At 51.9% G+C, this 8933-nt stretch overlaps 1 protein-coding gene across 2 annotated transcripts; it reads right to left on the bottom strand.

Moving 5' to 3' along the window:
- Window positions 1-285: 285 nt before the first annotated feature.
- On the bottom strand, window positions 286-6178 carry LOC138537009 (regulator of G-protein signaling 16-like). 2 transcript variants are annotated; one of them, XM_069641419.1, is made up of 5 exons: window positions 5927-6178; window positions 4363-4464; window positions 4171-4232; window positions 2556-2722; window positions 286-2282 (listed from the first exon to the last, which is right to left on the bottom strand). In XM_069641419.1, exons 1-5 carry the CDS (start codon window positions 5971-5973, stop codon window positions 2082-2084), a joined length of 579 nt encoding a protein of 192 aa, XP_069497520.1. In that variant the 5' UTR covers window positions 5974-6178; the 3' UTR covers window positions 286-2081. The 2 variants fall into 2 exon arrangements, with proteins under 2 accessions (XP_069497520.1, XP_069497521.1); XM_069641420.1 differs by lacking the exon at window positions 5927-6178 and adding an exon at window positions 4766-4944.
- Window positions 6179-8933: the final 2755 nt, after the last annotated feature.

The following is an 8933-nucleotide window of genomic DNA, read 5'->3' as shown; positions in this document are numbered from 1 at the left end:
TCTGTCCAATCAGAAGAGCTGTTAAGTCTGCGCTGTGAGCTAGACGATATAAATACACACACACTTACTGTCATGGGGCATATCCTGGAGTGCTTCTAGGAGCCCCAAGTATTAGCCATCATTAGACCCTCTTGCAGAAAAATCAAAAAGGGGAACCATTATGCTTCTTGTTAACATGTCAAATGAACACAAAACAAGTTTTTTTCACGGTTTTTATTTGGTCGCACGATGTAGAAAAAAAGCATGGTATTATTAAATAAATAAATAAATAAATACACACATAAATACATTGAAAACAGAGTTTGTGTTATTTCGGTCAACGCCCCTCACTTGGGACTGGGTCAAATTCCGTGATAATCCCCAAACTGGGCACCATCTTTAAAATAAGAGTACTTTATCAATTCCAGCACCGACATCCACCATCCATCACTTGCGTTGGGTTTCACTTTGAAGGTAAAATAACTTCAGATAACTATCTAATTACTTATTTGATGGGAAAGTGGCCGGTAAAGGTGCTGCTGTCCTATTCATCATCGGACGACCAATCCATCACGATGGTTCAAAGGAGCGAAAGATACACCAGGACAGAGTAAAAGACAGGCTGTGTGTGGATGGTGAGAAGCGCAATATAATACAACCAATGTGACCCAGTGGATACATTCACAACGGAATAAGGGAAATACTGAATATGGCAGTTGAGAAAGTAGCGTCAATTAAGAATAAGAGGCACACAAATAGCAGGGAAGCAAGAAACCCCAAGGAGAAATAAGAAATCCCAGCAGTGCTGTGGAGAAGGAAACCTGATAAATGGACACCGCAATGAACCTCGACTGAGGAAGGTGCATGTTTCCTGAGGGACCTCTTTCAGGGGCAGCCAAAGTCACCAGGGCTCCAGGATGCCTCGCTGAATCCAACCACACGGTAGCAGGGCACACTGGCCAGCGTAAACACCAAGGGCCTGCTTCACAGCGCGTTCTCCTGCGGCATTGCGTCATTCTAACACGCTTGCGTGAAGCAGGCCCTGAATGATCCAGGCGCAGCGTCACCCAAAATAGCCATGCAACTCTGCGAAATATCCAGTGACGCATTATATACAGGCGACGGTAGGGGAATTCGTCTCATTCAGAGGGCCGTGAGTGTCACCCCTTAAACCCAGTAGTAGTCTGGACAACGTTCCAGCGATAAGACCTTGGTACCTCGTAGTGGCACTGGCGCGGTATCATAGTTAAATACATATGTTCCACGTCACATTTACAGCAGCCTCTATCGGAAAAGCAGGGAGTCCTGTGCAGTGTATAGGGTTGACAGATGTCACATGTGGCGGCGTGGGCAATAGGAGAAACGCTGGCCAGTGCAGCAGGAATTAGCGAGGCACCAGTCCTCAGACTGCCTGTGCCCAAATACTGGTACACGTGGCACGCATCTTTCACACTCGCACACTTATTTTTTGCAGTGCCACAACTCAAAAAGCAGGGGCAGTGCGATGGTTCTGCCACACAGCAACATGCATTAGCCTTGGGAGCGTTTCGAGGTCACTGAGAGGCGGGGTGTCTCTTGCACCAGGGATGCCAGGGTCTGTATGGGTGTTAGCTCCCCACCCCCTTATTTCTGCACACTTGCACTTCCAACCACTCTGTGTTGAACAGGCAATGCTTAAGAACCATCACATGCCATAAAAGTGTTTTTATGTGGCTTGGGGGAGGGGTCGTACAACGACGCATAGGCCACATGCACACAATTACTTTCCACCAACATTGTATCCACTCCTTACCCAGGAACCGGGAGCAGGCAACCGGGCGCAACTCATTTGCACTGCCCTAATCCAGCACTGGGGACAGTCCCGTGGGACACACGGTGCATGCAGACATTGTGGGATCCGAGTACCCCAGTCCAAAATAAAAGCACTACACCCGAGTCCACCTCTGTGTAAACTGTCCACCGTAAAGTCCAGGGAGAACCACCGCGCAGCCCTCTTTTCCAGCATTCTCAGACGCTCGCTCAGGGATTCTGCCTCCGTCGCAGGCCAGATACGTCGCGTCGCTGCAATTTCCCAAAGCCCAACTCCTCAGGCAGACTCAGGCTCAGGTGTGCGATGGCTTGGCTCCACCATGTTGCGTGGCGTGGTCCAGCAGGTCTTGGTAGAGCGCGGATCTCAGGAACCTTGGGTAGCTGTCCTTCTCCATGAGGACCCAGGTCTTCCCCTGGGCCACATCAAAGCACAGGTGGGTGGCATGGGCCAGCTGACGTTGGGTGAGTTCCTTGGTGTGGTGGTCGATGTTCACCTGCGAGAACAGAAGAGATTCGGTTACTAGGAGAAAGGAATTGCATATAATGTGTTCGGACAATCTCCCACCTCATCCATAGCAACACGCCTGCCGCTTTCTCATGCAGTGGCCTACAAGCCCCGCTCTACCTGCATGAAGAGAGGTTTCCCTGCCCCATTACATCTCTAACTCCACCATATGTATTGGGCAAATTCATACAAGACTAGTAAAGGAACACTCCCCCATACCATTCACCGTTAACTCTCTGGCGACTCACGCACAATGACTCACCTCGCGTGGGGCTTCATTCTGGATAAACTCCTGGTAGATCTTAAGCGCCTGGGAGGGAAGTTTGGCAGCGGTACGCGTCTTCTTGTATTTCTCGCAGGCCAGCCAGAACTCAAGGTTTTCATCGCTGAACTCGGTCTTCAGGAAGGCCCAGAACGCAGCGAGGCCATCTGCAGAAGAGGATGGGAGGGTGGTTAGGGAGGAAGAGGAATATTCTGCAACGTGCAATGAGTCCTCATGCCACTCAACATCATTATTTCCTATGCTCCCATTGATCATTGTGAGCTGCATCCCACCGTCTCATTGGTCATAATATGACATATCCTGTCGCCCCTTACGGCTAGTATGGCATAGCAGCATCTGTTAATAGTCCAAATACCAAATTGGTTTCGTGGCACTAAAATCTTTCTATTCTTTTTCCTTTAGTCCCATAGACCATCCCATGGTTTAAAAAAATCATCAGCTACCAGTCTATAGAACCCACTAGAGAGTCGACATTTTCCCATCATTCTTCGGGTCATTTGCCTACCCATTCCATTGGCTCGCTCCATCCCTTCAGTAATCTAGCATTTAGTGAGAGCACGTCCATCATCTAACCTTGCTCTCTCCATTTGTTCGTTTCTTGGCCTCGGTTCGGGTGATCTGCACCCCATGCATACCCTATGAACACCATCCTGTAACAGATCATATGCCGCACTCTATTGGATCCATCCAAATAACCTACAGTTCACCCGGTGTCACCCTCCTAGGCATGCTCATCTACTGACCTTTACACCCTGCATAGGAAGAGAACATCCCCTTGATCATGCCCTACCTTTATGCGCATCACTGTCATATCCATCCCTCCACCATGCCATGTCTCCAACCACCCAACCCCTGTCCACAATCCCATTCCATCCGTTTACTGCTATTGCGCAGACCCTAGCAATTCATTCACCTCTATACCGCCCATCTGCCTCTCAAATATTCATAGGTAACGCACCACCACCTAGAAAACATGGTGCCCCCATAGCTACCTAGCAGACATGGTGCCTCCATAGCTACCTAGCAGACCTGGTGCCTCCATAGCTACCTTCCACCCATCTATATACATCTACCCTCAGGCACAGTTCTTCCACCTATGCGCACGCAACACTGTAAAACACCTTCCTAGCTGCCTTCTTTGTCGATCACCTCCCACTCATCCCTATTGTTTTTCCTCTCTGTTTTTGGTCATTCTGTCGTCTAGTTTCTCTTTCCTATCACCTCTTCCCCAAACCTCCCTTTCCTTTCCACAAAGGTCTGGCGACCCCTTGGCATGGTTCCAATAGTTCAAACAAGGCCAGGTGCCGCAAGACTGCTACGGTGGTGATGGGCGCAGTATACATGTTGGATAACATAACTTGTGTGGACAAGGTATATCCATCCACCTGGTCACATGTAACACAAACCAGCTCTGGACATTACTCTTTCCACAACTGCACTCGCCCAGCCTGTCCAAACTACGGTCTGTCCGTCTCGTTTCATTGATCCACAACCCGCGCAGCCCTGCTTTGGTGTCACAGTGTCCCCAGTCATACACCAAACCCTGCCCAGTCTACTAACCCGCCCTCTTTCTCTGACAGTGACTCGTGCTCACCTTTGCTACTCAGCAGATTGTCGAAGGAGTCCCTCCATCTCAGCACATCTTCCAGGCAGGGTCTGGAGAGGGAACGAGAAGAGCATTAGAGGAGGCAGGCCGAGACTAGGGGAAATACCTGCAATGGGGCCGTGGGGGCGTAGCGTGGGGGCGTAGCATGGGGTGCAGGAGCAGGTGCGGGCCCGGCCTTACCTGTGCTTGCTCCTCTGCTTGTTCTGGCTGCATTTGCCAGGCTCAAGCACTGCTTCCGTTTTCTGAAGCAAGACTGCCAAGCGGGCCCCAAACTCCTTCACTCTGCAAGAGAAATAGAGAAAGGACAATCATGAGCGTTAACTGCCACTTGGAGGCAACGATACGACGTTCAGCTGTCAGACTGCTGGGCCTGAGTTCTACTATACAGGCGGCCTCTCTACTCAGTGTATTGCCGCCCCCACGCCCACCCTCCCCACCCACCCACGTGCTGCCTCAGACAGGCCCCTGCAACTCCTGGCCTCTTGTGGGCAGCAGACAACACAGCGCCTCCTTGCCCCCGGGCTATGCGAGCGCTTTAAAAATGCAATTAAATAAATAAACAAATAAACACTGGACCGCTCACGCCATGATCCACGGCTTTGATTCATGTTATTGGGGCTTGGGTAGAGCGACTTTTGCCTGCCCCCATGCCCCCTCCGGTCCATGCAAGAGAAGCGTGTGCCGTACACAGCGCTTTGCTCTTGTTTATTCTCCAGTGAATTGGAAACCGGGGCCGAAACCCCCATGTCTCCTCCCATCGGCTGGGGTTACAGAAAAGGGGGGGGCCTGTGTGTGCGGGAAGGAGCTCTCTGCGCGGTATCAGAAAGGTCCACCCACATCCTGGGGTCTTTGTGATGCCCGGGTGTGATGGTGTTAGCCACCCCGGCTCCTGGGGTGCGACGGTGCCACTTATCCCCCGCCTCCTTGTGCTTCGGTTGGCATTAGCCCCCCCCTCTCTTTCTCCAAATGAATGGGAAGGTGTCCAGTGTGATGGGATTACACATCCCCCTTCCGCTGCTTTCTCTGGGGAGTCATTAGGCTGTTTCCTCTCGCGAGCGGTCTCTGTGATGCTATTAGACCGCCTCTCGCCCTGCGCTCCGCCAGTTTCCCCATCGCCTCCACATTCTTCGGAAATTGAAAACCTTCTCCCAACAGAGCTGCTCTCCTCCCTAGACACCCCCCCCCCTCCCGCCTCGCCCCCCCCTTCTCGTAGCACATGCGTGGCTGGCCTTTGCAGCGTCCCACCCGCATTTTATTTTAAATACGCTCGTTGCCCCGCTGCTTTGCTTTCAAGAGATTAGGCGCGGTGGGGCCCCATTCATATGGACTTGGGGCGTCAAAACCCCACCAACGCTTTCTCGCATGGGACCCAGTGAGCCGATGCAAACTGAGCGCTCTTCACAGCCGCCCCACATTGTTTTTGGAGCCCCACACAGAATGCCCGGCCAGAACACGTCAAAGTCTGCCTTCTTCTCAGCCCACAAGGGGTAAAATAAATCAGCGCTGGCGGCGTGTGGCTCACTGTGCAATGCTACCTTGTGATCTTGGGCAACCCCGTTATGCAGTCAGCTCTTCTGATGTGCAGCAGAGAAAAACATTGCTTCACACACCGAGAAGATAATTCATTGATATACAGAAAGTGACCAGTACTTGTCTTCTCAGCCCCTTTCTCTGTTTTAGCATTATTTTCAAACTACAGTCACTCCACCCTTCATTTCTTGAGTCTGGCTGTCGTCTCCCTTACCTCTCGATGCAGACTGTGGGGAGCGCCGTCAGACCTTCCTTGCACATGGTGCCGGGTGTTGTTTAGGTATAGGAAGGAGTGCGGGTGGCTTAATCCGTGGGAGTTAATCTCGCGTGCAGACCCTCTGCAAACTGAGCTCCCGTGTCTGTGCAGACTGTCGACGTCCAGGCTCCTGTGACTGAAGTCCCGAGTCGCTGCAGCTTCACCGAGGGCTCTTCCAGGCTCCTCTGTCTGTGAAGGATGACGGGCTGCCCTTCTTTATACCCCGCCGAGTGGCCACGCCCCTGCAGAGCAGCCAATGAGACGCCTGGGCCCGACCCTGTGTTCTGCATGAGAAGCGCAGATGTGCTGCAAGCCGTCACTGCGCTCTGATATCTGGAGTCGCAGGGAACAGGGGGAGGCGCAGTGTCCATTCCCTGGACATCATTCAGGCACAACGCAGAGCACACCCAGGGCTCTGCCCTCCTGTCAGCGGCAGCAGCACTTCTCCGTTCTGCTTCTGCGTGCCCTACCGGGGACTGGCGGTGCAAACCCAGGTCGCCTGGGGCTATGCCCCCCTCAACGGAACGTGCCTATGGCATCTCAAACATCCCATGCATAGTTCTGTATGCCCCCCTCCGAACCTCGTGCCAGCATTTCACGCCTGCAAACAGCAAGTCACAATAAACTTGTTAGGGAATAGCCTGCCACCGACGTCAGAGGGCTGGCAGGAGAGCAAGAGGCGACAAGGGACAGTGGGGAGATTGCATGACATGGCGAGAAGAAAAAAAAGAAAGGCCTTGAGCAAATGATGGATCAACGGGACCGAAAATAGAGGGACAAGAAGCAAAGGGGACAAAAAGCGACGGCGAGAAAGGAAGAGGGAAAGAGTAGGTAAGGACTTGCGAAATGGCGGGAAACCGTAAACGAACGGGAAAAGGAAAAGAAACAGGGTGAACGAAGGAGCAACATGGCAAGCAATAGGTGGCGACAAACAGGTAGAAAAGAGCAGACCAGAGGAAAGTAACAACAATAAACTCAAGAAAGAGTGTGATATGGGAAGAAAGGGGGGTATGAGGAAGAGGGAGAAAGTAAGAGGAAAACAACTGAGAAGTAGAAGTAAGAAGGAAAGCAGAAGAGACAGTGCAGGACAGAGTGCGGGAAATTATTCATATAAAACAGAGAGAGAGAGAGAGAGAGAGAGAGAGATGTGCTGCAGTGAAACAGAGGGGGGAAAACTAGAGCAAGAGTTTGGCCAAGAAAAGAAGCGAGAAGAGCAAACCAGCAAACCACAAGAGAAAGAAACAGAGGAAGAAAGGGGTGGCAGAATGCAGGAAAGAGGAGAAGAGCACAAACGAAGAGGGGAAAGCATGTGACGGGCGGAGGAAATGCCCAGCAAAGTGAGCAAGGACGTGAACATGTGGAAGAAATCAGAATGGGAGCGGGCCCGAGAGGAGGCACAGGGAAAAGGCACAGTGGAGAACGAGGGGGCAAAAGAGGCAGAGGGGATGTCTAGGCAGAGGGCAAGAAGTGGAGCAGAAATAGGATAGTGAGCAAGGCAGTAATGTTAGCATGACAAGAACAGTGGCACACAGAGCTGAGACGAGGTGAGCGTCAGAGTTGCAATAGTGGACACAAGAGAAGCAGGGAGGAAGATGAGAGGGAACGTGAGATGCAGACAGAAGCTGGTAAAGAGGAAGGCAAACTGCTAGACATGGAGGAGAAGATAGGACGAGTGAGATGGTGGCAAACTGCTAGACATGGAGGAGATAGAACGAGAGAGATGGAGGCAAACTGGTAGACATGGAGAAGATAGAACGAGTGAGATGGATGGAGGCAAACTGCTAGACATGGAGGAGATAGGACGAGTGAGATGGATGCAAACTGCTAGACACTGGGGAGATAGGACGAGTGAGATGGAGGCAAACTGCTAGACATGGAGGAGATAGAACGAGTGAGATGGAGGCAAACTGCTAGACATGGAGGAGATAGAACGAGTGAGATGGATGCAAACTGCTAGACATGGAGGAGATATGACGAGTGAGGTGGAGGCAAACTGCTAGACACGGGGGAGATAGGACGAGTGAGATGGAGGCAAACTGCTAGACACGGAGGAGATAGAACGAGTGAGATGGAGGCAAACTGCTAGACACGGAGGAGATAGGACGAGTGAGATGGAGGCAAACTGCTAGACACGGAGGAGATAGGACGAGTGAGATGGATGCAAACTGCTAGACACGGAGGAGATAGGACGAGTAGGAAGGATGCAAACTGCTAGACACGGAGGAGATAGGACGAGTGAGATGGAGGCAAACTGCTAGACACGGAGGAGATAGGACGAGTGAGATGGATGCAAACTGCTGGACATGGAGGAGATAGGACGAGTGAGATGGAGGCAAACTTCTAGACATGGAGGAGATAGGACGAGTGGGATGGAGGCAAACTGCTGGACATGGAGGAGATAGGACGAGTGAGATGGAGGCAAACTGCTAGACATGGAGGAGATAGGACGAGTGAGATGGATGCAAACTGCTAGACACGGAGGAGATAGGACGCGTGAGATGGAGGCAAACTGCTAGACATGGAGGAGATAGGACGAGTGAGATGGATGCAAACTGCTAGACACGGAGGAGATAGGACGAGTGAGATGGAGGCAAACTGCTAGACACGGAGGATATAGGACGAGTGAGATGGAGGCAAACTGCTACACATGAAGGAGATAGGACGAGTGAGATGGATGCAAACTGCTAGAAATGGAGGAGATAGGACGAGTGAGATGGAGGCAAACTGCTAGACATGGAGGAGATAGGACGAGTGAGATGGAGACAAACTGCTAGACATGACATGGAGGAGATAGAACGAGCGAGGTGGAGAAAAACTGGTAGACATGGAGGGAGGGCTTTAAGTGGGCCAGGGTCAAGGCCCGGCAGTCTCCAGAAAGGGCTCCCGAGCCGGGGCCCTGCCGGGGCCAACCACCGATTAGCCCCAACCAGCTGACACCTCAGGCAGCCCGTGTAGAGGATGTAAG

This window comes from Ambystoma mexicanum, chromosome 1q (assembly GCF_040938575.1).
Source record: "Ambystoma mexicanum isolate Mex_15411 chromosome 1q, UKY_AmexF1_1, whole genome shotgun sequence".
Classification (NCBI taxonomy): domain Eukaryota; kingdom Metazoa; phylum Chordata; class Amphibia; order Caudata; family Ambystomatidae; genus Ambystoma; species Ambystoma mexicanum.
The sequence above is the reverse complement of the archived record's forward strand: the minus strand, read 5'-3'. Positions and strand labels throughout refer to the sequence as shown.

What these genes read in the sequence shown, in the direction of transcription:
- LOC138537009 (XM_069641419.1), bottom strand. Translation starts at nt 5,973, where the DNA reads ATGTGCAAGGAAGGTCTGACGGCGCTCCCCACAGTCTGCATCGAGAG. An exon ending in CCCACAGTCTGCATCGAGAG is followed by an intron (nt 4,465 to 5,926) that starts GTAAGGGAGACG and finishes TTTCTCTTGCAG; the next exon opens with AGTGAAGGAGTTTGGGGCCC. An exon ending in AAGCAGAGGAGCAAGCACAG is followed by an intron (nt 4,233 to 4,362) that starts GTAAGGCCGGGC and finishes TTCCCTCTCCAG; the next exon opens with ACCCTGCCTGGAAGATGTGC.